The sequence below is a fragment of the Sander lucioperca genome, chromosome 1 (genome assembly GCF_008315115.2).
Source record: "Sander lucioperca isolate FBNREF2018 chromosome 1, SLUC_FBN_1.2, whole genome shotgun sequence".
In the NCBI taxonomy this organism is placed as follows: domain Eukaryota; kingdom Metazoa; phylum Chordata; class Actinopteri; order Perciformes; family Percidae; genus Sander; species Sander lucioperca.
In genome coordinates, this window is record NC_050173.1 from 34,767,828 (window position 1) to 34,794,326 (window position 26,499).

The following is a 26,499-nucleotide window of genomic DNA, read 5'->3' on the forward strand; positions in this document are numbered from 1 at the left end:
TGTTTTCAATATGTTTGTATAATAAAGTTTTTTGAAGACAAAAAAAAAAAAAGAAAAAAGAAAAAAAGAAAAAGCTCGCCCAGTCTAGTTTTCTGTCCGGTGTCGATAGTAAAGAAGTAAACCACCAACACACAAACTCGACTGTAACAAAGAAGGAAATAGCTTTGAAGTGAGTAGACAACCTCTTGTGTGTATGTTTTCTTAAAATGTGCTCGATGTTCACTTTTGTGCTCTCTGGGTTGTTGTTACGTATTACAAGTTAACACTCTCTCTCTGCAGGACATGTTGCTATTATACCTGACTACTGTTTCGTGCGTCGTGTTTGGTGGTGAGTATAAATCATACAGCCTCACAGAAGAAATGCTACGATGAAGGTTCAGTTTTTTCAATAGCGTAGTCTTCGCGCTTTGCCAGACCTTCCTGTTCAACGCTGCGGAGGAGGAGGGTCTGGCTAGTCAATGGTCCACACCATGGATGCATTAGAGAACTGCCCACACAGCATTCCAGCCTTCTCTTAATACATCCATGATTCCAGCATGGGAGAAAAATGTGCTCTGGTTTATTGGCATTTCTTTAAACCAATCACGCTAAGCGCTGCAAGGAGCCCCAGTGCCGCTGGAAAATAGCTCCCATGGAAAATAGCCTCGGGAAGGAACATGTTAGAAGTCTTCCACATATCCAGAGGTGGAAGAAGTATTCAGATCCTTACATCTCTTCAATGCATGACAAAGGAAAACGCCAAGAGACTCTTTTATTTGTTGGACTTACATTCGCTACTTGACTAAAAAAAACCTCAGTATCTTTATTTTGTATATATTCATTCTCTCTACCTCGATCAATACTGTGAACACTTTTTTTGACAAATGTACAAACACATTGTGCCTTGATTGTTTGTATCACTATTGTACAATAAAGAATAAAAAAGAATAATAATAAAAAAAAGTATTCAGATCCTTTACCAAAGTAAAAGTACTAATACTGCACTGTAAAAATACTCTGTTACCAGTAAAAGTTTGCATTGAAAATGTTAATTAATTAAAAATATGTAAGTATCATCAGGGAAATGTACTTAAAGTATTTAAAGTAAAAGTAGGCCTATTCAATGCAGAAAATTCCTCACATTTTAGAAACTGGAAAAGATCTAAGCAGTTCTGTGTTTAATCGGCTAATCATTTCAGCTGTACTTGTAGGTCTATATTGTCGGGTAGTTTTATTCATAATAAAACATATTTTATAAAGCACAGTGTGTTTAGTGTGCAAAAATCTTAATTTGTAAAATAACTATAGTAATTTAAGCTGTCAGATTAATGTAGTGGAGTAAAAAGTACAATATTTCTCTCTGAAATGTAGTGGAGTAGAAGTAGAAAGTGGCATGAAATGAAAAGACTCAAGTAAAGTACACGTATCTCAAATTTGTACTTTAGTACAGTACTTGAGTGTACTTAGTTACATTCCACCACTGCACATATATGTGGGCTGTCTCTACAACTTGTACAAAATATGCCAACTATGTGAACTGTGGCAATTGCGTTGAAAACAACTGCAGAGTGAAATGTGTTATAACATAGGATGTTCTGTGAGTAGAGTAACGTTATAGCAGGGGCTGGCGAATTAACATTTGACATGAGAACAAATCAAACAGGAAACAACAGCCACCATTTTTATAATAAGTCAGTATACTTGGAGTTTTTTTAATCTTTCAGACACGGCTATTTACCCCCTTATTGCGCCACAACTTGTAAGTTAAAAGTTTTTTAGACATGATTACATAAATTGAATGAATTCATTAAAATGTAATAAAACAAGAATTTACAAATTCTAAACCTCAATTACGCTTTATTAGTTTAAAATGTGTTTTTTTCTTATTTAAATTGTATTGATTTATACACTATTTGATACATTTGAACTTTTTATTAATTCACTTATTTAGTCAATAATTAGGTAAACTCTGATGTTCAAATTTAAAGGTGATTTAAAGGTGAAAGGATTTGTGGTCACTAATCTGACACAAAGTAGAATTGAAGTACTGGGATATCCCAGCCTGAAATTTTGAAGTTGTGTCAATTAAAACAATGGCTTCATTTGTACTTATTATGTGACATGACAGTAGATATGGATTCAATAGAGCCTTCATTGATTATTTTGTGGGCACAGGAACAAATGGAACATGCTAACATTTTGGTTTACATCCGCAGCTAGTATTACATTCTATACATTATACAATATGTATGTAATATTCTTAATATCTCTGCTTGTATCTTTCTGATTTAAGGTTCATCCGCTGGGTTTTACGAAAAAAGTGAGTGCTATGGCAAATTTTTGAGATTCCCATTTACTTATACGCCACCTCGTTTCAATGGACAGTTGTACTTCACTCCGAAGAAGGGTGGATCCAGGAAGCTAGTGATGGATAAGGACGAGGTAAGCAGCTTTTACCGCTATCATTTATACTATCACCAATATCGCTATGACGTCCATGAATGGCAAGATCTTGAATATCACAAAAGTCAGAACAAACCAGGTTTTGAATGAACAGAATCTACTCTCTTTCCTAAATAAATGCATGTGTGTTATTCTCCAATTCAGGCAAAGGACCCACGCCTCCAAATTTCCATTGGCTCAGTTGTACTCACAGATTTGACAGAAAGAGATGAGGGAACGTTTTCTGTCTCAGTTGGTGATGCTATGCCATACGATATTATCAAACTGGAAATTTTGGGTAAGAATATTACACTATACTGTATATTTAAAAGCACTATTCTATCAGAAAACCTTGTGTGTGCAATAAATCCAACCTGTTTTTTTCTTTATGTGCTTTTTCAGATTGTGCTTACAAGGAGTATAGGATTTACGGGAACCCATATTTCTTTGTTGCTCCTGAACTAACTGAATACATAGAATTCCTTCACTTTCACAGTGAGGACCTGCCGAGGGTCGTGTGGAATCGCACCGACCCTGAGACCAATAAGGGAAGCAGATGGCAGATGAAGGGTTCTATCTGGGAGATTAAGAGCCTCAATCAGGCAGATGGCGGCTACTACAACTTCAGAAAAAAAGACAAAACAGTGCTGTCTAGGATACGGATTGTAGTAGCAGGTGATTTAAAAAACAGATAGAAGCTGCACGTGAGCTGTTAGACTGTTGTGTATCTGATTAAATGTTTTGATACAATATACTCTTTATCACACACAGAGAACAAGAGACGCTTTTATACAAATGTGAATGAACGGCTCGTCATCGACAATCCTTCGCTCGATGCCACATGGACTGTGACTTTTACACCGGCAGGGGAAGTGGAAAAGAACACATTGATGGAAGCAGGCAATCTGGTCACAGACGATAGGAGGATTCAGATCATGCCTAAGGGCATAGAGATTAATCCTGTAAATATCATAGACTCTGGCACCTTTGAGTTCAGAGACCAGCAAGGCCACCTGGCCCAGATTGTGATAGTGATGGTAGAAGATGGTGAGCAATAGCACACATTATTTTGGAAAAATGTATGAACAAACTGTTACTGATGATTTAAATTAACATAGCCCCGCTCCCCTTCTTCTCGTTTTACAGAACCACCTCCTCCCGTCCTTCATCCATATGTTTATATTGCGATCATTGGCGGGATTATCTTTGCGGTGGTTGTCTGCTGTTGCTGTGTGAAAAAGTGCTGTTGTAGAAACAGCTCTTCCAAAAGGCACGAGTCTGCTCCTGAGACTGCAGCCGCACCTGCTGTGTATTGCCATGTAAGTACTTCCTCAAATAAGCATTCAGACCAACTGTTTATATATGTTGTTATTTTAACTTCATTGTCCTCCTTCCAATTGCAGGATTTGATTCAACCTGCTGGCCCAAGTTACTCTGTTGCACCTGTGCCAGATAACTCTTATCAGCCAATGAATTCCCTTGTTTCTGGAGAACCTACAACTACCTCCCTTGAGCCATCGGTAGGTTTTATACAACTTTTCAAATTTAAAGCATGCCTCCCCAGTGGGGCACAGCAGAGTTGTCTTACAAGTTAAGCAACATTAATTCAAGGATGACGTTTGCGACGAAAAAGACCAAATTTGGAAAACTTCACAAAATGTGAACCTATTCTTTAACACACAGTCATGGTACACACATGTATAAGTTCAGTGTTCAAGTTAATAACTTCCCACTTGACCTGACAGGTTTATGTACAGTAACTTAGATGGCAGTTGCAATCCAAGCTTATCAGTTTTTTTGTTTTGAGAACCGGTTTGGCAAGGCAGAGACAGGCGCTAAAATTGAGCATTTTAGACTAAGGGGGAAATAAAGCATGCAAACGTGTTCTAGTACAGCGGTTTTCAATAGCAAAGAGCCACAGGGGAGGCGCGACGCGCAAAGAAAAAATAACTGCATGCAGCTCTATTGATATCGGTAGGCTAATTGTGCGTGCATGTATTAGCTTTAAAATGCATCGTTTCCTTGTCCCAAGTCAACAGAAGTCAGCATTAAGGGACGAGACAGGACCCAGCAAAAAACTTAGGAAATATGATCCTGAGTACTTAAAGTTAGGTTTTACCTGGTCGGGGTCCGAGGCTGCACCTCTGCCGCAGTGTGTGGTCTGCAAGGAGGTGCTAGCAAATGATAGCATGAGACTTCAGCGTCAAATTGAAACTAAGCACACAAATTTAGTGAACAAGCCAATTGAGTTTTTTGAGAGGAAGCGTGATGATTTGAAGTCACAAAAAAGCATAATAACCCTAACCCTAACCCATTTGGCACTATTAACATGAAGGCGACAGAAGCATCTTATTGTGTCGTGCTAAGTATAGCGAAGGCAGGCAAACCCCATAACATCGGCGAAACATTGCTACTCCCTGCAGCTAGAGATACGTGTTCAGTGATGCTGGGAGAAGCAGCTGCTGCAATCTCTGACAATACCATCCAGCGATGAATATCAGACATGGCTTGTGATGTCAAAGAGCAGGTCCTGGACGGTGTTTGTGAAAGTCCCTTTCACGCCATTCAGCTGACTTCGCACACTGTGCTCAATTAATGGTGTATGTTCGATTTATCAAACAGCTCAGTGTGATCAGAGAGCTGTCCATTGTGCTGATTTTGTTTGAGACGATGTGCATCTCCTTCAAATGTGCGCGCCGATTTCAGCCGTCGGTAGCTTTTAAAAGTAGCCTCAATTAGGCCTGCATGAAGTTGGAAATGATTTGCTGTTGCAAAGAATTGTTTATGAATGCACTTTTAAAAAAGTTGTGGAAATAAAATGTCTTCAAATACAATATTTCAATAACGGTTGTTATTGAAACTTATTGCCTGGAACACACAAAAGATGGCATTTACTGTCCTTGCCTACTCTAAGGGGAGGCTCACATTCACCCAATTTGAAAACCCCTGTTCTAGTAGAAACCAAAAATACAAGTATGAACTTTAAAATGAGCATAATATAGGACAAAGAGCAAAAAGTCCTCATTCTAATATTTATTTTGGATCATTTTAGAATCTTTAACACTTACTGACACATATTCATTAACTCACACATCTGCATTGTTTTTTTCACTCGCTCACTCTCTCCAGGTTGAACCTCTAGGAGGGCAGGGAGGCTATCCAGCTCCTACATTCGGCTCTGATTTTCTCTCCTCAGACCCTGTGCCAAAGTTTGAGCTCAAAGGACTGTCCATTCCCTCTGCACTCCCCCTCGTTTCAGACTCAACTTTCTGTGATGTTTACACCTCAGATAAACTCAACTTTCTGTAAGGAGCACACCATAAATTCAAGTGATGCAGAGTAGAATTTGGGAATACAGCCATTTCAGTGTTTCATTGCGTGAAAAAACAAAGTTCCCGCAAACTTGCAAAGGCGTGGTAATAGTTGTACAGAAAAGGACCATGTATTCCTGTTTCATATGGAATATAAATGTGTTTCATAAACTCAGGTTATAATTAAAATGCATAATTTACACTTTATGCTGCTGCCAAAGCTATCAAAGAAAGGGGAGATGATGTTACAATGGGACTGAAAGTGAGTCTGGGTAACAGATTTTACAAATTGAGGACTTCAAACTGACTTCAACTAGCCTAGAAATCTAGACGCACCCTAGTGGCAGCAAATGTAATTTGCAGCCAGGACCAACATCTTGATGTGGGTCTGGCTTGTCAGGCTAGACTTCAACACTCATGGAGATCAAAACGCGACATTCAGCAATTTAAACCACTGTCACCAGCTTTACTTATATATTCTTTTTCATATGGTTGTTTCAAACCCTTATGCCTTCAGTCTCATATATAGCAACTTGTTTGTGTGGCTTTTATCATTACATTCTAGAAATTATATATGATATTATTTTTTGTCTTTATGCTTTGTATTAATTTCAAGTACTACATAAGGAAATGTCTGTATGTTTTGAAGAGCTTTTTCCATAAGCCCTTCTTGCAGCTTTGATAAACTACCTTGATCATTTTGCCATGAAATCAAATTGTAATATTTGATACAAATACAACATATGTAACTATACTTACTTTTACATTTTTATGCCTCCACGCCGACAACAGCATTGGCCTGAGGCAACTTCACTGTGACATCTAAATGATCTGCAAAAAAACTTTTCTGGTATTTATTCAACGCCATAACTCAGGAGGGGAGATTGTGACCATATTTAACATTTGGTCCGATTCCGGGGTGGTGACACTAATCTCGGGTGCCCACCTTGAACCTAATTTCATGTTGGTGGTTAAAGGTATTGAAAGCCTTTTTTCACAATCTTTTTCTTAGCAATGCGTGAACGTGAATATACTGTTTACATCTAAAGTTGGTACTTTTTTGTTGTTTGCCAAAAAAGATGTGTTTTTCCTGTTGTTTTGATCTTCTGACTTCTTCATTTGAATTGTAAGGGCTTTGAAATAATAAAGATCATGTCACATTATCAGTCAGAGTTCTGACTGTTGAATTGATGAATTGTGATTGAATGTGATCAAACTACACTCAGAATATTGATGGAGCAGCTAAGTTTTTGGCTGTTAAACTATTAAAGGGGTACTCTAGCAATTTATTATTGCACTTTAATAGAATTAGGGGAGGGGACATGTGAGACTTGACAGAGCTCCTCCAGAGCCACAGAAAACCTGTGGTGGAAGAAGTACTCAGATCTTTTACTTAAAAGTAGTAATAGGCTACCACAGTGTACACATCTATGGTCTCTCTGTAATAAGTAAAAGGCATTAGCAAAGTATTAGCAGAAAAATACTTAAAGTACGCTATCCAAAGTAAAAGGGCATATACAGAATGGCCCATTAATATATGTTGTATTATTAGATTATAATTATTGATGCCTTAATTTGTTCATGACTTTAAAGCTATAGTTCATTTCTGTCTCCCCATGAGGAATTCTAAGTAATGACAACAAAACTGTTGGCACGTCCACATGACCGAATTTCATGACTGCGCACCGCACCTGTAGGTTGTGTAGTAGCCTACTCCTCTTGGTGCCCCTTCTTTTATTTATTGCGATGGTAGGATTTATTCTCATCATCTACTACGCAAGGTGCGTCATATGTTTCCGTTATTTTTGCCAGTCCCTGGGTAGGCTATAAAGAGCCTAACGCAAGATAATTTACAGTTACAAAGTAGGATCCTCTTGACAAGCTGTGTGCCAAGATTAAATCTCTCAGGGATTTACAAAAACTCGAGGACAGGTGCTCACTTATGAAAAAAAGGACTTTTCTGCACAGACATGCACTGTAACCAATGCTACTTGTACCTGAGTAGCCTATTTCCATTCATTGACAATTCAGAGGGAAGTATTATGTTTTTACTCCACTACATTTATTCAAGAAAGTTACATTAGGATTTTACATAAAACATATGATGATTTTATGAAATATGATGCTATGTTGATACCAACTACCAAACAGTAGTTAAAATTAGTTCAATCTCAACCAACTATAACATATATTGTACATAATTGGTGCAGTATGTAAGTAATAATAGGTTAATCAAATAATATAATTTAACAGAGACAATGTATCACTATTAGGCCTCCTTTACATTGTGCGTATGACAAGTGTCATCTTCAATACAGGGCAGTGTAAAAAAAAAAAGACTCAAAATAAGAATCAAAATCATTCAAATGACTTAAGTAAAAATAGCCTATGTAGGCCTAAGTATTAGCATTAAAAATGTAGGCTACTTAATGCAGCCTATCAAAAGTATTCATATGCAAAATGGCCCATTTCAGAATAGTACAACATCAGAGAATATAAACAGCAACAACAGCATGGTTTATATTTCATTGTTACTGTATGGATTTTCTCTTTGAAGTGAAGTTTCCAGTAGATATAACATTAAACTACATCTCCGTTGCATACAGACTTCTACTTCGACTGTACTCTAAACTACAATTTTTGTCTCTCAAGAAAACAAATAAATAGTATCCCAGAGAGAGCAGTTCAACCAAAGAGCAATTTTTCCTTTAAAAATTGTTTAATTTCAATGTGTAGGGGCCTGAACAGGTGAAAGAATCCAGATTCTTACAAGAAAAACAATTATTTTTATCATATTGTGACCAGTGTTCAGAATTAGCACCAGCTATGCCAGTGTTTCTCAGAGTTGTTCAGACCAAGGACCACTTACCCATTAAAAATAAAACTCCAGACCACATACAGTAACTGCCAAAATATTCTCAAAAACAATACTGCCCTACAAAGCAAAAAGGCAGTAACTACACAGAGTGCAGAACTGAGAAAAATGACTTTAAAGTTATCCTGTCATCCAGCTAAGTAGTTGTAGGTAGATTATTGGACATGTGGCTGTTTTTGTTACTTTATATTAGCTTATTCTCTGTACATATCAATCCTCATATTTAATTTGATATTTTACCCCTATTTTGCAGTTACTGTATTCTTGCTTTGTTTCACTAGGGCTTTTTGCAGTTACTGTACAAACGACTACCATTTTTCTCCAAAACTTGAGATAAGATGTTTTGTCACATAACAAAGGATGCCTTGAATGTCATGAAAATGATAATAACTCATTTTTGACCAAAAATGCAGTTACTGCCTTTTTGTTTTGTAGGGCAGAATAGGCATCCTACTTTAACACTATATTACAAACTATAGCCTAATTGAATGACAGTTTTACAACAGTCACTCATTGCTTTAGTAAGAATGGTGCTGCTTATGCTGAGAATGCATTTACCGTAAACTTTATTTCTATGGATTTTCTTCAAATGTCACGTGATCTTTTGTGATGTAAATGGGAGGCAGTATTGCAAAAGGGACAGCTTTATTGCTGAAGTCCATGAGAAACCACATAACACATCTATGATCCTCAATGTTAGGTGTTGGAGTTGCTGCCACACAGTTTGAGAAACACTGTTTTGGATTTTAAATTAAAAACATGATACTTTACCAAATCTACTCAAGGTCCACCAGGAGTCAGTCCGCGGACCACTCTTTGAGGAATACTGATCTAGGCCTACCAGCCAAATTCTGGTACAATACAATTTGTTATTTTTATTCATTAAAACAATGGTAATCTATTAAGTGGCTGGTAAAATCAAAACATTCACTAGCCATTTGGCTAGTGGACAAAAAAGTAAATTTTGAACCCTGATTGTGACCCCTGGGGCCATAGCATTCTAGTTGGGAACCACCTCCGGATAGACAGTATATGCGCAGTTATGAAGATGACAGAGTGAAGGAAGCCTCGCCCAGTCTAGTTTTTCTGTCTGACGGACAGTACAAACTCACACACCGATCCATGACACACACCCATCCACACACACACTCACACTCACACACTCACAGAACTCGACTGTAACACAAAAGGAAATTACTTTGCAGTGAGTATACAACCTCTTGTCTGTCAGTTTTTCAAATCTTGTGTCGTGTTGTTGTGATGTTTATTTTTTTGCTCTCTGGGTTCAGAGAAACGTTGTGATCTTAGCCTATTACAAGTTAACATGCATACTCTCTCTGCAGGACATGTTATTGTTATTATACGTGACTACTGTTTCCTGCGTCTTGTTTGGTGGTGAGTATAAATCATATAGCCTCATAGAAGAAATGCTATGCAGGTTTAACCCATTTGAAACTTAACTTTACAGCCTTCTTCTTCTTTTTCATTAGTGAATACTTGGCTCCACATATGTTTGGGCTCTGTCTCTACAACTTGTTCAAAATATGCCAAATATGTCAACTATGTCAACTATCTATGTCCTGCAAGGCATAGATAGTTATACTTTGCTATACTTTATTTGTATAGCACATTTTAGCAACAAGGCAATTCAAAGTGCTTTACATAAAACATTAAAGAGCAGTTGAAAACAGTTAAAAATATAAAAACAGGTAACAGGCTAAAATATGAGAATAAAAGTTACAGTGCAGTTTAAGAAATAAACAATGATTTAAGGAAAGGCAGCTTAAAAAAGAAAGGTCTTCAGCTTTGATTTAAAAGGGCTGAGAGTTGCAGCGGACCTGCAGTTTTCTGGGACTTGTTCCAGATATGTGGTGCATATAAACTGAACGCTGCTTCTCCCTGTTTAGTTCTGACGCTGAGGATGTCCCAGACCACCTGGGAGGTCTGGGTGGTTCATAATGTAGCAGCCGATCAGATATGTATTTTGGCCCCAAACCGTTTAGTGCTTTATAAACCAACAGAAGGAGCCTATTTTGAAATCAATTCTTTGAGGGACAGGAAGCCAGTGCAAAGACTTCAGAACTGGACTGATGTGATCCACTTTCTTGGTCTTTGTGAGAACTAAAGCAACAGCGTTCTTAATCAGCTGCAGCTGTCTGATTGGACAAGTTTCTCCAAATCCTGCTGGGACATAAGTCCTTTAACCCTTGATATATTCTTAAGGTGATAGTAGGCTGACTTTGTAATCTATTAGGCCTGGTAAACTTGATTCCTTTTAAGGATTCAGGTTATATTCTGAGTCACTCACTAAACTGATCCGGGTTGTACGACTCACTTGAGTCACTTGAGTCAGTATTGATCTGTAGGTGAGCCGAGGCGAGCTTGCAATGTTTCGGACTGTCTGCTCGACCTAATTGCATAACATACTATATTTATACACCAAACCTACAGTGGGCCTAGCTCGGCTACGTGCAGAACACTGTATTGTGTTATTTCAGAAGTGAAAGAATGGCTTTTGTTGTGGATTTGCTTTTCACCCTGACTCGAGGAGAGACCTGCTGTACATTCACCACTTCTAAACAGAGGCAGAACATAACCTAATCTTGGCGCTTATTCTCCACAGCGCCGTGCAATGTGAAACTATCTCGGAGCTATTTCACATTGCTCAATGAGATTCAATATAGGGCCCTCATTGATTATATTTTGGGCACAGGAACAAATGAAACATTCACACATATATAAAATAATGCACACATTTTCTTTCTGTTATATGTGATATCAAATGTATTGAAGTTGCTTATAGTATGTTTTCCACATGTCCTCATGTTTTGTATCCGACCTGTCATATTCCCTCCATCTATCTCTTCTTCACTGGTATCTTTCTGATTTCAGGTTCATCCGCATCCGAGTTTTTTGAAAAAAGTATGTGCTATGGCAGAAGTTTGAGATTGCCGTTTAGTTTTACCCCACCTCTTTTCAATGGACAGTTGTACTTCACTCCGAAGAAGGGTGGATCCAGGAAGCTAGTGATGGATAAGGACGAGGTGAGCAGCTTTTGGCGCTATAATTTATACTATCACCAATATCGCTATGACATCCATGAATGGCAAGATCTTGAATGTGACAAAAGTCAGAACAAACCAGGTTTTGAATGAACAGAATCTACTCTGTCCTAAATAAATGCATGTGTGTTATTCTCCAATTCAGGCAAAGGACCCACGCCTCCAAATTTCCATTGGCTCAGTTGAACTCACAGATTTGACAGAAAGAGATGAGGGAACTTTTTCTGTCTCAGTTGGTGATGCTATGCCATACGATGTTATCAAACTGGAAATTGTGGGTAAGAATATTACACTATACTGTATATTTAAAAGCGCTATTCTATTAGAAAACCTTTGTGGAAATATGGTATTTCTATTAGGTGTGTGCAATAACCTAACTCTGTTTTTTCTTTATTTGCTTTTTCAGAGTGTGCTTACAAGATGTATAGGAATTATGGGAAATCATATTCCTATACTGTTCCTAGACAGACTGAATTTGTGGAGTTCACTCCCCTTCACAGTGAGGACCTGCCGAGGGTCCTGTGGAATCGCACCGACCCTGAGGCCAATAAGGGAAGCAGATGGCAGATGAAGGGTTTTATCTTGGCGATTAAGAACGTCAATCAGGCAGATAGCGGCTACTACAACTTCAGAAAAAAAGACAACACTTTGCTGTCTAGGATACGGCTCACAGTGAAAGGTGATGTTAGTTATGGATAGAAGCTGCATGTGAGCTTTTAGACTGCTGTGTATCTGATTAAATTTGTTGATACAATATACTCTTTATCACACACAGAGAACAATAGACACTATCATACAAATGTGAATGAACGGCTCCTCATCCAAAATCCTTCGTTCGATGCCACATGGACTGTGACTTTTACACCGGCAGGGGAAGTGGAAAACAACACATTGATGGAAGCAGGCAATCTGGTCACAGACGATAGGAGGATTCAGATCATGCCTAAGGGCATAGAGATTAATCCTGTAAATATCATAGACTCTGGCACCTTTGAGTTCAGAGACCAGCAAGGCCACCTGGCCCAGATTGTGATAGTGGAGGTAGAAGATGGTGAGCAACAGCACACATTTCGAAAAAATGTATGAACAAACTGTTGATTCAAATTAACATAGCCCCACTCCCCTTCTTCTGCTCTTACAGAACCTCTTCCTTACGTCCTTCATCCATATGTTTATATTGCGATCATTGGCGGGATTATCTTTGCGGTGGTTGTCTGCTGTTGCTGTGTGAAAAAGTGCTGTTGTAGAAACAGCTCTTCCAAAAGGCACGAGTTTGCTCCTGAGACTGCAGCAGCACCTGCTGTGTATTACCACGTAAGTACTTCCTCAAATAAGCATTCAGACCAACTGTTTATATATGTTGTGATTTTTACTTCAATATCCTCCTTCAAATTGCAGGATTTGATTCAACCTGCTGGCCCTGTGCCAGATAACTCTTATCAGCCAATGAATTCCCTTGTTTCTGGAGAACCTACAACTACCTCCCTTGAGCCATCGGTAAGTTTTATACAAAGCATTTCAAACTGAGGTGTGCCTTTCCAGTGAGGCACAGGAGAGTTGTTGGTGGCAAAGCAAAGAAGGAGATACTTGAGGCAAAGATACTGTGTGAGGTAAAAGGTTGGTGCATGCTAATGTTCTGAAATCAATGGAAGTCAAACTAGTTATTGTAGTTTGACCCACTGATTTGGTCCAAGTCTGTCATAAAACTATACTCGCACGCCCATGTGTATTAAAAAAAGCTCACTGTAATCATACTTCTTGTTCATAAGAGATCCATTATTGATGTGCTTCAATGTAAGTGATGGGGGGGATATCCACAGTCCTCATTCTGTGCAAAAATCATCCCAAAGTATCTATTCTATCTATCTATTCTTACAAGGCTGCAACAGTCTGAGTTAATCAAATCAAGTTGGTATCTTCCAAAGTTACTGCCTTGTTAGTACCAAATTACATCCTTATTGTTCCCTGGACAGTGCTTTCTTGCTGAGCTGTGGCATAGCGACATAAATACAAGGATGACGTTTTGTACGAATAAGACTAAGTTTGGAATAGTTGGAGATTTTGTCCCCTGTCACTTACATTGATTTTTTTTTTTTTTTGTCACTTACATTGATATCACAATAAGGGAACTCTTAATGGCCAGGATGACCAGGACGGATCATTACAGCAAGAACAATGTGTTTCATAGTTCACATGGGCACCAGTCTATTGTTTTAAGATGGACAAAATGTGAACCTATCCTTTAACAGACAAACTAATGATAAACACATTTATAAGTTCAGTGTGACTTACACCGAGAGCGCAGATGCGGGTGACCCAGAAACGTTGACCTAAGACCCATTAATACGGCAGCAAACAAATATTTGCTTAAAGACATAGTGGAGTTATGGCATCCTGAGCAGAGAATTAAATCACACTTCCTCTGTGTGTTGCAATCCAAGCATCTCTGTTCTTTGTTTTGATAACCGGTCTGACAAGGCAAGCATGTAAGTGCCTTGTGTGTCGACAGGCTCCGAAGGCCGCGACAAAGCGTCGGCATCTGATGGGAAACGGAATGTGAGAACTGTGTGAAGTCAATCCCAGGCCATTATTCTAAATATCTAGTATATCCCTTTTGTTTTTGTTTTTTTAAGATAATTTTTTTTGGCATTTTAGGCCTTTATTTCCAACAGGACAGCTTAGACTTGAAAGGGGAGAGAGAGGGGCAATGACATGCAGAAAGTGCCGCAGGTCTGAGTTGAACCCGTGGCTGCTGCGTCAAGGACTAAGCCTTTTTATATGGGCACGCGCTCTAGAAGGTGAGCTACCCAGGCGCCCTAGTATAGCCCATTTTGCAGAGACAGGTGCTAAAATGGAGTGTTTTAGACTGAGGGTGAATACAGGTATATTCAGACAGACAGTATGAGAAAAGGAATATTTTTTGAACATTAAAGCATGTAAACGTGTTCTAGTAGAAACCAAAAATACAAGTATGAACATGAAAATTAGCATAATATAGGACAAAGAGCAAGAAAGTCCTCATCTAATATTTATTTTGGATTATTTTAGAATCTTTAACACTTACCGACAGATTTATTAACTCACACATCTGCATTGTTTTGTTCACTTCTCTCTCCAGGTTGAACCTCTAGGAGGGCAGGGAGGCTATCCATCTCCTACATTCGGCTCTGATTGTCACTCCTCAGACCCTGTACCAAGGTTTGAGCTCAAAAGACAGTCCATTCCCTCTGCACTCCCCCTCGTTTCAGACTCAACTTTCTGTGATGTTTACACCTCAGATAAGCTCAACTTTCTGTAAGGAGCGCACCGTAAATTCAAGTGATGCAGAGTTGAATTTAATATTGTGCATCGTGACTAGCGGAAATAGAGCCATTTCAGTGGTGTACAGAAAAAGGACCATCTATTCCTGTTTAATATGGAATATAAATGTGTTTCATAAAATCAGGTTATAATTAAAATGCATAACTTACACTGTATGCTGCTGCCAAAGATATCAAAGAAAGGGGAGATGATTTTACAATGAGGACTGAAAGTGAGTCTGGGTATCAGATTTTGCAAATTGAGGACTTCAAACTGACAATACTCATGGAGATCAAAACACAACACGCAATTTAAACCAGCTTTACTTATATATTCTTTTTATATGGTTGTTTTAAACCCTTATCATGTTCATTCAGCCTCATATATAGCAATGTGTTTGATTGGCTTTTATCATTACATTCTGGGAAATTTTATATGATATTATTTTTGTCTTTATGCTTTGTATAAATTTCAAGTCTTCCACAAGGAAATGTCATGTTTTGAAAAACAAAACCTTTCAATTTCTGTGGGACTGGGATCGCACTCAGAAGTGTAAAGAATTTTGTAAAAGTCAGCAAATATAATATAATATATGTTCATTTTTGTATTTGAGTGTATATCTCTAGATGTGAGCTGGAACTTTTTTCCATAAGCCCTTTTTGCGGCTTTGAGAAACTGCACTGATCATTAGGCCATGAAATCAATGTGAAATTGTAATATTATGCCGATGACAGCCGTGGCCTGAGGCATTATGTTTTCAGGGTGTCTGTCCGTCCAGTTGTTGTGAACGCAACATCTCAGGAACACCTTTAGAGGATTTTTTAACTTCATGTTGGTGGTTAAAGGCATTGAAAACCTTTTTTCACAATATTTTTCTTAGCAATGGGGAGTGAACATGAATATACAGTTTACTTCTAAAGTTAGTACTTTTTTGTTGTTTTTCCAACAAAGATGTCTGTGTTTTTCCGGCTTCTGACTTCTTTTTTTGAAGTGTAATGGCTAAATGTTTTTTTTTTAGTTTAGTCAATTTATTGAACATGTTAAAAAATAAAATAAAATAACTGTTGGATAAAGATCACTTTTTTTCCGTTTATGTTACGACTACAAGAGAGTTCCGACTGTTGATTGAATGTGATCAAACTACTGGATTTCTTCCAGGCCAAAGTGGACCTTATCCATGAGCACCTCCTGGTGTGTACCCCATCCACTTCTAATACCAATCAACCACAGGACATCGCTCCCTCCCCTACTTATCTGCCTCAGTGCTGCCTCTCTTCCTTCACGCCTGTGGAGAACCATCTAGTGACCAAACTGGTCACAAAAGCAAAGGCTTCCACTTGCTCCCTGGATCCAATTCCTACAGCCCTGGTCAAAGTGTGTCTGCCTGTCCTGTGTCCCATCTTGGTGGATATCATCAACTGCTCCTTGGAATCTGGCATAGTACCCACCTACTTAAAAACTGCCTCAGTCATCCCTGTCCTCAAGAAGCCAGGTTCGGATCTGGAGGATGCAAACAACTACCGGCCAATCTACAACCTTCCATTCCAAGTAAAATCCTGGAAAAAGCAGTTGCCGCCCAAGTCCATCAGTATATAATATGTCCAACCGTGAGCTCTATGAACCCCTTCAGTCAGGATTCAGACATTATCATAGTACAGAGACTGCCCTCATCAAAATCACAAATTACCTACTCACCACTGCTGACACTGGACACATATAACATACTCATTCTCCTCGACCTCTCCACAGCCTTTGACACAATCTCCCATACCATTCTCCTCAACCGCCTATCCCATCACCTTGGTATCACTGGCACAGCTCTCTCCTCATTTCAGTCTTACCTCTCACACAAGAAGCAATTTGTCACCATTAGCAACTCCTGCTCTCATCCAGCTCCAGTCAACCAAGGCGTGCCTCAATGGCTCTGTGCTTGGACCCATGCTCTTCACCATTTAAGTGTCATCCCCCTGGTCAGATTATCCAGCAACATGGTCTCAGTTTCCACTTCTATGCCGATGATACACAGCTCTATATCAGCACCAAAACCATCCACTCAGCTCCCCCCTCTCCCTGGTCAATTGTCTGCATGACATCAAAGTCTGTATGTCAACCAACCTACTCAAACTGAACAGCAATAAAACAGAGCTCTCGGTTGTGGCACCCAAGGCGCTGCTCCAGAAGGTTGGAGATCTCATCCGGGATGTTGATGGGTGCACCATCTGCCCATCCTCTGAGGTCCGCAACCTTGGTGTAATCCTGGACTCCACCCTCTCTTTCCATACTCACATCAAATCTATCACCAAATCAGCCTTTTTTAATCTCAAAAACATCTCCAGACTCCAGCCATCACTCTCTGACTCCGTGGCAGAAACTCTCATTCATGCTTTTATAACCTCCCGTTTGGACTATACTGCAGTAGTAGGAGTCCTGTCTGGGGTCCCCAGCAAAACCCTAGACAGGCTCCAGTATGTCCAAAACTCTGCCACCAGGGTCCTCACCCACACCAAGACCTGGCAGCACATCCCCCCAGCCCTCATCCACCTTCACTGGCTCCCAATTATGTCCAGCATTACATATAAAATCCCTCCATGCCCTGGCCCCACAGTACCTCTCCGACCTCCTCCATCCACCCCACCCCGAAACCTGCGGTCCTCAGACGCTGGCCTGCTCTCCATTCTCCACACCAGACTCTGTACCTTTGGAGACAGAGCCTTTAGTGTAGCAGTCCCATCCCTCTGGAACACCCTCCCTGCAGATAACCAAAATGCTACATCCCTGGACATTTAAAAAAAACACACTGAAAAACACCACCTGTTTACCACAGCATACAACCTCATTTAGCTTAGCCACAGTAATTCTGTAAAGTGTCCTTGGTTTTCTTTCAAGGCACTATACAAATAAAAGTTATTATTATTATTATTACACTCAAAGAATCTTGATTTAGTTGCTGAGAAGGGGTACTCCAGCAATACTGTTAACCCGAATTAGTTGACTTTACTAGAAATGTGCATGGAAACACGTTGCCTTAAACCATTTTTCCAAAAGTTGAAACTTAACAGGTCAAGTTGTATTAACACAGACCGGTAAGTTAATGCAGTAGACAAACCAAGTTTACATCATTACTAAAACCATTAGTAAACTTAATTTACTTTTGTTGAAATATAATAAATCATTCTTATAAATATGTCTTTTTCTTTATAACAGTATAGTTTTAAGAACAATGTATTCAATACATTAGTTCCAGTTAAACGGAAAGGATGACAATGCTTAGATTGTAATTTCCAACGTTCTCTGCATGGATCTGAGTTACCATTTTCTGCCTCACTGCCCAAACCCCATCAGTCCCCACCCAGGTCTTGGTCATGGTGCAACAATAAAGGTAGACAAACATTAACAGAACATTTTTAAAACACTTTATAGGACAGAAACCGCTCAGAACATATAGTTTTTCCCATGAGCCTTTGCATCGCATCAGCACAGAACAATTCAAATGACCCCACCCCTCCCATACAAAAACATAACATCCTCAGTTATCTCTGCTTAATATGATCTGTGCACTGCATACTTAAGCTGATTATTACAAACAACTAATGTGATTTAGTAGGCTAATGATTATGTTTTTCAACAAAACATGAAAGAATAAGTAGTGACCACTAAAAAGTTTAATTACAACTAATTCTGGGTTTACAGTGAATTTACTGTTGCCCTTTCATAAAATTAGGGGACATTCGACTTGAATGTCTGAGAAGTCTCGAATGATTTGAGACTTCTCAGACTTGACAAAACTCCTCCAGAGCCACAGGAGACATGTGGGGGAAGAAGTACTCAGATATTTTACTTAAAAGTAGTAATACCACAGTGTACACATTTGTGGTCTCTCTGTAACAAGTACAAATCATGCATTAGAAGTATTAGCAGAAAAAAGATACTTAAAGTTCACGACTTTAATATTGCAGCTGGTGTTGGGTTTACTTTTACTAATTACTGGGAAACGTGTGAACTTTACCAAGGGATAAATACAATCTTATCTTTATATATAATAATAAATCATCATTATTTGTTGATTATATGTTGTATTATTAATCTGAATCGGCAAAGTAGGCTAACTAAATCAAATAAATGAGGAGTAAAAAGAACAATATTTCCCTCTGATTTATAGTAAGGTTGAATTAGCCTATGAAGTAGCAGAAGTAGTCTACTACTTGATTAAATGTACTTAATTACGTATCACCACTGCCTACAACTCCTCTTGGTGAGTAAACTGATGTCATGTGAAAAATCCCTTTAATGAACATAAGGATTTCCGCTCTTTACTTAATGCCTTTACGTGCGACATTCCAAATATTTTTACAATGCGGGTTTAAAACATCAACGGTAAACGCCCCCTTAAATAGCCTACCTCTGCATCAAATTTTACTTACTCTCGAGCTCTCCAGGATAAAACGTTTTTTTTTTCAGTGAATAAAGACCCTTTAGTTGTTTTCTTTAGTTCTTCTTATCGTCTTTTATTATTTTAGTCTGCATTTCATAGGCTATTTTTTCAGCTTTCTACTTGCTTGTGTTTTCTGTTGTGAAGCACTTTGTGATGTCTGCTCTTGAAAAATAAATAAATAAACTTTTATTATGATTATGATTATTAGCCTATTATTTACATGCATGTCTACTTAATGAGGTGACTTCCTGGTTGCAGACTTGCCATATAGTAGGCTATATAAGAGTCTACAGGATGGATGTATGAAGAGAACTTGTACTTGTAACAAAGTAGTATTTACATTGTGGTAATGTTACTTTTAGTTAAGTACAATATCTGATTAGTGAATACTAATAAGCACCTGTAGTCATATAAACGAATAGTTAGTACATATCTTAATTTGCTGTTCTGTGACATGTGTCAGAGTTTATTATTACTTTAAATCATTTAGAAAAAAAAGCCAAAGGGATCTCTGGTGGTACTTCCATTAAGTTTCTGTTGGACTTTCTCTCATTAGGCCTCTCACATGACAGTTATCAAGAAAATGAGTATGGGAACTCAGAGAAGATTCAGCAGTAAACACTCACTTCATCGAGTTCAGCCCCAAGAACAACTCATATGTGACGATCTTGTGGAAACGGGGTAACCCTCCAACTATAAACAGAAAGCGTATAATGTGGTATAATGTCTACAATCAGATTTATAATTTAACTCAGAAAGACAGTGGTTGCTACATAATGAGAGACACACCCTTGAAGTAAAAGGTAAAGATCCTTCATAATTTTCGATTTATTTAATTTCCTATCCTGGCATTTCTTTTTGTCAAGACACTGTGGCTGTCTGTCACACTCTTTTCTTGGTGATTTGGCTTTAAGCATTTAAGTATAATATTATATTGACTGTAGGAGAGTATATTATTAGGCTATGTGGGTCAAGATAATACTGGGTTTAACAAAATGATCACTCAAAAATGCATGATGGTCAAGCTAAAAAGAAGACATAGTTTCATTTTCTTTGGAAGTGGAGTAGTGTAGTATTGAAGTGTTTGATACTCAAAAGACTTTGGTTCTTGTGCATCCTGTCTTCCAGGAGCCACAAGGAACTATAAATGGAAACCTGCTGAACCCCTCAGCTTCACTTTTAAACTGGAACCAAACTCCTGCAACATTTACTTCTTCCCAGGAAGCAACCATGAACCGGGAGAATTGAAGATTGAGATAGTTCATTGAGGCAAGCTGCAGGGGGGTTTGGATAAATTAGATTGTGTAGGGTTAGATCTGTTAAAGCCATATGGGCTTTCAAATAAGGTCCTCCAGGTGTCATGCAACCGACGATTCGAGGTCAGAGATCAGAATGACGACACGGTGTTAGAGGTGTCCTGGAAATGGAGACGGGTAAGTAACCTTTGTGTTTTATATTAAGTGACATATGACTTTGTTATTTAAGTATCACCCTGTCATAAAACCTATTTGCTATTATGTACGTCCAGAAACTTGGCACAGATGTTCCTCTACACTGTGCCAGCCACTTGGTTATAGCGTTGTTATGTGCTGGACTGTCTCTGGGACATCTTTACACAGCCTGCACCTGGGGTCCTGTCTGGTATGGTAGAGCCCGACCTCTATTGATCTTGTGCTCAAAGCTTGTTCTCGTGCTGCTTCTGCCTGTGATTCGTAGTGCCTCTGTGCTATCTTTCAGACCAGCCTTTTCCAGCCACTAGTTCCAGAGGGTACTCTTTCTCTTAGCCTTGGTAATTGACCAAGTATCCAGCTTACTTATGATCATCTCTGTCTGTTCTTGGGGCTTGGTACCCAACCTTGGCTGAGCTTGTGTCCTGGCTCCCCCTTGAGGTAGCATCTTTGTTGTACCTCGTCAATCTGTAGTTGTGTGTTGGGTTTTGAAATATCCATTGGTCCCACATTCTCTTCAGGAATGTGCTCATGAATGCTCATACTCGAGGTAGGCATCAAGGGTCTTGCCGGAAGACCCACACTGGATTCAATGTTAGCCATGGCCTGCTAACACACATATATATATATATATATATATATATATATATATATATATATACATAGAAAACATTATTGCTCTTTGCTCTTAATTAATTACTTATTGGGTTTCTGTTTAATTCAAACTTCAGTATGACAATGAGCCTGTTGAACCCAGGCCAGACCAACTCAGTCAGCCCTCTGGGTCACCATACCCCGCTCAGCCTTCTTATACTCTGACCGGCCCGCTGGTGTGTGTTGCATTACACGGAGAGAGAACTTCTTCTCTGTTGTTGCCTCAACACTACAGCTCTGTTTATACTCTTTATTCTTCGTTCCACTAATAATATGTTATGTTTTGATTCACTCTGCAGACCAACAATTGTTTATTGCTTATTCTGATGTATAAAGTACTTAATAAATCCAAGTGCAAGTGTATTTTTTAACATCTTTTTATAAACCAAATTGGTATTTTTTAGTAGCTGTTATATTCTGTATATATTCTTCACTGTTTAATGTTACTAGATATAACAATGATAACCCAGATTATTGGCATTTCTTTAAACCAATCACAATTCTCTTGGCCGCTGCTAAGAGCCAGACGCAGCATAATAGCCTTGGGAAGGAACTTGTTTTGGTGGAACGTGTAGTTGGGAGGCGAGCTCTGGAATTAAAATGGCTAATTCCCAGCAAAAGAAAACGCTGCATAACATAATAAATGAGGTATGTCGAGTGTGTGATGAGAATTTGACTCAAAAAAGGATAAACATAATTTTATTGTCGGTGCCCTAGAGTTGAAGCCTGCCTATACTTTAGCTGTGGAAGAGCTCACAGCAGCAAGTTTTTCCTCCATGTCTTTATCTTGCCTGGCGTAAACTGCAGCTACGCCACTTGACTGCAGGGTTTTCACCTGGTCCTCCATTATTGCAACCAAGGGGGACACAACCAAAACCATGGCATTTTCACGCCATTTATCTGTGTTTAACGTTTCCCTCGCTAGCTCACTGCAGACGATAGGCCATGCTTGGAAAATAAAACTTTTTCCATAGCCGGTGGGCAAACATGCTAGCACGTCCCTATTGGATAGTAAATGCCGTAAACATATTCTTTGTCAATCTTTACAATCAATCACCGAAAGAACCAAGCAGACCTGCCGTATTGCACGATCCAATTTCAATGTGTGGCTTGCCAGCTCAAAGCGTTTCCAAAATCGATCTGAGTTTATTACGGCAATACAAAAGAAGCGAAAGATAGTGGAAATCCGGCCCAAAAATAGGACATCCGGAGCAATTTCCGGCAGCACCGGAGCAATCCCGTAAGTGGAACGTTGAGGATATAGACTACCCAAAACCCATCAGGTGTATCTCACTACGGATCTTATAGTAGCCCAAAATACACAACACATGCCTTTGATGTTGCATTGTTTCTTTGCGTGTTACCATATCCAGCCGTTCAATGGAATAATGTGAAACTATTGGCAGCAATGTATATTGTATTTTCCTTTATGTAAAAGTAGAAGCATGTTGAAAAGGATTTTTTACTATAAAGTTAAGCTGTTGTGGAGCTTTCCCAGTTCAATTCAATTTCTCTGAGCACTTAAAGATCTTCTTGTCCACGTTGGCTGAAGATAGAAAGTTTCTTCAGTTTCTACTACAGTAGAAGACAAACTCACAACACCAAACGAGTCAATGGCAGAATAAGCTGTTTGGCATTGGCAGAGAAGATTTGGCAAATTTTTCATGGGCGCAACCCACATACTCAGCGCTGCTGCTCATCCCACAAATGCATGTTCCTTACAAATGGGGCACCATTTGAAAGGGAACTAAACAGGCTTTCCAACGGTATAAGATTTATTGCCAAAAAGCATTGTTACCACAGAGAAATAATCTACCAAACACAAATTTCCTTACTTTTTGTGCTAAGTTTAGAAGGTAAAAAAGAACAACATAGTCCCTGATACCATAGAAAAAAAACAGGAAGACAAACGCATAACATACACAGAAATCCTAAAAACAATTAGCAACAATAATCAAGAACATCCTACAAATGATTTTTTTAAAAACACGTCCACAGTTAATAAACTGTAACAAAAACACAAACACAATAGAACACCCAGGACATCGACCCCAGATATGAGGTGATTCTAACAGGGTCCCTTTAACATCGCAGACCTGGTTTCTCCCTGTAAGGTACAACTTGACCCAAGTTTACAGCCATATACCCTAGTCCCATACACCGCAGTTCGCGGTACAGTATGGAGTGGTCTACTGTGTCAACGCTTTTTGTAAGTCAAGCAAGAAGATGCCGGTGAAATTACCATTTTCACTTTCTCGTTTGATGTAATCACCAAGGTCAGTGAGGCAGGTGTCTGTGTAGTGGGCTACTCTAAAGCCACACTGAAGCTCATACAGTTCGTGCAGAACTAAATATTCTTCAATCTTATCATACACTACCCTCTCCAATGACTTAGATATCTCCTATCGCCTTTAGTCTCCAACATCTGACTTGCTGTTCTTCCTCCTTGCTGTTCTTCTTAAACAGGGGAAGAGCTCTGGTCACTCCACTGAGTGAATAGCTCCTTCATTCCTGCAGTTCTGTCAGGGATACATAATTTATTGCTGAGCAGGTTGACTGTGAACATTTTCAGGGAAGACACAAACATGAAGTAACCTTATCTCTGCAAAGCTCTCTGTATTTAAATGTGGTAAACAAGACTTCATTGTACTTGAGTTACTTGCACATTTGCTTGGCATTCTGTATGGAATTCAGCATGCAGCTCTAGTGCATTTAGAAAGTTCTTATATTCAATGCTTGAGTTGCATTATATAGTTGAAAGTAGATTCTGAATTAGAATTAACTTCAAATGAGTTGTAGATATTTACTCATATTGATATTTCTACTGTATTTCATTTGCTCAGGTGAGTCACATATCTAAATGTTTGGAATTTTACCATATAAAAATCAATACATTTGTGACTTTTACACACAGTCGCTCACATGTACACTAAACAGAACTCTACAGCCATATTTGGAACTTTAATAATTATCTATTAAATAGTTGCAATTAGTAATGTTGCAATAGTTGGTTATTATTATTTTAATTGTGTATTTTTGAACATGTTGTAATGCTTGTCACAGTTTATAATTGTTTAAATGTGTATATATGAGTAAATGGTTTTGTTTAAGCACTAACATGAACATTTGTAAAAGATATATGTATGTCTAAACAAGTGAACAAGTGAGCATTTTGTGTTTGTATCATTGTGTATTTAGGCTTTGTGTCAGGTGCATTAAATTTAATAACAGCCCACTATATGGTTTGCATTTTTTCCACTGTATTGATGTCTTCACATACAGCTTAATTTATTGTAGTTCTGTGACACTAGCACCACCAACCCGACATGTCTCCACAGAGCTAAAAGTTCATCCAGGCATATTCATTCCTTCCCACTACACCAACTGGGTCACAGAAGAAACTCAACTGAGCAGAAGTTAGAATACACATTTCAGATCCTGAAAAAGTTTGCCACATCCTTGTGCTTTACGTAGGGCTGCAACATGCATTAAAGCTATCTTTATGAATAGAAACAAATTATAAACTAAAACCTGTAACCCTAATTGTGAGAAAAGAAAACTAGAACTCACAAAAACTAACCGTCTCACAAACTCATATATGTAGTGAACACTTTGAAGCAATGTAATAAAAGGCATTAAGTGTATGTTTTGTATTTTGTCACTTAATTTTGAGCTTAAGACCTGTGAATTTGACTCACGAGTCAGCGCAGCGTGATCATTTTTTATGTAAATTTATCAGGAGTTAAATATAGTATGTTTTACTGTTTCTTTTGGAAGTTAGATGAAGATAGAAAATGTGTTTTTCCCAAACAGAACCAGGCTAAGCCAGGTGAAATCGAGAAATTGTTGGTTTGTTTTTTTAGCCACTTGGGGGCAGTAGAAACAAGTTGTGAACACAACATTGACACATTATTATCACCTTTTAAAGGGTAACTAGCGTTTTTTTCAACCTGCCTTCACAAAAGTGCTCGTGTTGCAACTGACAGGCTCAGATTAATATTCTAAGTGTCTGAGAACATAATGGAAAGGATTTCTAAGGAGGTCGACCTTTCTGTGAAAGAGTAAGATCCTTTTTTTAAACAAAAACATCAGCGAAATTACGTTCGCTAAACCTACCAGACTCCATGTAAATAATCCATCATCAATAATCATTTTAGCATCGTAAAATTCTCTTCATTCAAAGTCGACAGAAACAAAATAAAACTATGAAAAGCCGTTTTGGGTTGTCTTTCCACTTTTCCAACCATCACAACTCTAGTTTTGGGTGAAATAAACACATAGCTTACCGATTTACGTGTGAAAATATGTTGGCTCTATACACGATTTAAGTATTGCTTTTTTAAATGGAGTCTGGTGGTTTTAGCTTTAGCGACTTCAGAGCTGTTTGTGGTTAAACAGAAAGGTCTCAAATATGTTTTAAATGTCTATCTCTGAAGGGATCCTTTCCATAATGTTGTCAGACACTTAGAAAATTAATCTGTCTGTCAGTGGAAAAACGAGCACTTTTGTGAAGGTAAATACAAGCTGGACAATTGCCCTATTAACTTACATTGTAGCTTGTTTCGCCGCTGCCGACTGCAGCGATCTCGCTTAATACTGGACCACTGTCAAAGGTTGTTGTTCCCATCAGTTACTTAGACACAAAAACATACAAAAATAGGGTCCAGGTTTAAAAAAACGGTAGTTACCCTTTATATTGTTATGGCGAACTCGATAGCAAACAGTTGCTAATTTACACATCTAACTGAGCTGGAGCAACATTAGCATTTATTTGGAGTAATGTTTCTGGTTACTTGGTGAGTGTACGTCCAACATTTGCTCTATTTTAGCTCTGTTTGGACATCCACCAACTCCTAAGGAAAATATCTGGTTCTTTAGAGGTATTTCACTGAAAACAGCTGTGTGCTGCAGCAGCGAGAGTAAACCAAGTTCCTTTTTACCAACCTACATCAAGTTGGAGGCTGGAACACCAAAATAATCAACTGAAAGACACTTT

The 26,499-nt window shown here is 38.6% G+C and overlaps 2 protein-coding genes across 8 annotated transcripts; both read left to right on the forward strand.

Moving 5' to 3' along the window:
• Window positions 1-69: 69 nt before the first annotated feature.
• LOC116064435 lies at window positions 70-15,576 on the forward strand. 6 transcript variants are annotated; one of them, XM_031319661.2, is made up of 10 exons: window positions 70-169; window positions 280-328; window positions 2,273-2,421; window positions 2,587-2,719; window positions 2,824-3,096; window positions 3,193-3,468; window positions 3,568-3,740; window positions 3,825-3,941; window positions 5,551-5,750; window positions 14,989-15,576. In XM_031319661.2, exons 2-9 carry the CDS (start codon window positions 283-285, stop codon window positions 5,728-5,730), a joined length of 1,347 nt encoding a protein of 448 aa, XP_031175521.1. In that variant the 5' UTR covers window positions 70-169; window positions 280-282; the 3' UTR covers window positions 5,731-5,750; window positions 14,989-15,576. The 6 variants fall into 6 exon arrangements, with proteins under 6 accessions (XP_031175521.1, XP_031175524.1, XP_031175522.1 ...); XM_031319664.2 differs by lacking the exon at window positions 14,989-15,576 and adding an exon at window positions 1,704-1,738 and having other exon boundaries at window positions 5,551-6,919; XM_031319662.2 differs by lacking the exon at window positions 14,989-15,576 and having other exon boundaries at window positions 3,825-3,864; window positions 3,907-3,941; window positions 5,551-6,919.
• LOC116064437 lies at window positions 9,706-15,576 on the forward strand. 2 transcript variants are annotated; one of them, XM_031319666.2, is made up of 9 exons: window positions 9,706-9,811; window positions 9,951-10,002; window positions 11,500-11,651; window positions 11,815-11,947; window positions 12,076-12,348; window positions 12,445-12,720; window positions 12,811-12,983; window positions 13,068-13,166; window positions 14,788-15,576. In XM_031319666.2, the coding sequence occupies exons 2-9, from the start codon at window positions 9,954-9,956 to the stop codon at window positions 14,965-14,967; spliced, it is 1,335 nt and encodes a 444-aa protein (XP_031175526.1). In that variant the 5' UTR covers window positions 9,706-9,811; window positions 9,951-9,953; the 3' UTR covers window positions 14,968-15,576. The 2 variants fall into 2 exon arrangements, with proteins under 2 accessions (XP_031175526.1, XP_031175527.1); XM_031319667.2 differs by lacking the exon at window positions 13,068-13,166.
• Window positions 15,577-26,499: the final 10,923 nt, after the last annotated feature.

Coding starts and splice junctions, on each gene's coding strand:
- LOC116064435 (XM_031319661.2), top strand. CDS start 283: ATGTTGCTATTATACCTGACTACTGTTTCGTGCGTCGTGTTTGGTG. Junction 2,422..2,586: donor TAGTGATGGATAAGGACGAG/GTAAGCAGCTTT, acceptor TCTCCAATTCAG/GCAAAGGACCCACGCCTCCA. Junction 3,741..3,824: donor CACCTGCTGTGTATTGCCAT/GTAAGTACTTCC, acceptor TTCCAATTGCAG/GATTTGATTCAACCTGCTGG.
- LOC116064437 (XM_031319666.2), top strand. CDS start 9,954: ATGTTATTGTTATTATACGTGACTACTGTTTCCTGCGTCTTGTTTGGT. Junction 11,652..11,814: donor TAGTGATGGATAAGGACGAG/GTGAGCAGCTTT, acceptor TCTCCAATTCAG/GCAAAGGACCCACGCCTCCA. Junction 11,948..12,075: donor TATCAAACTGGAAATTGTGG/GTAAGAATATTA, acceptor TTGCTTTTTCAG/AGTGTGCTTACAAGATGTAT.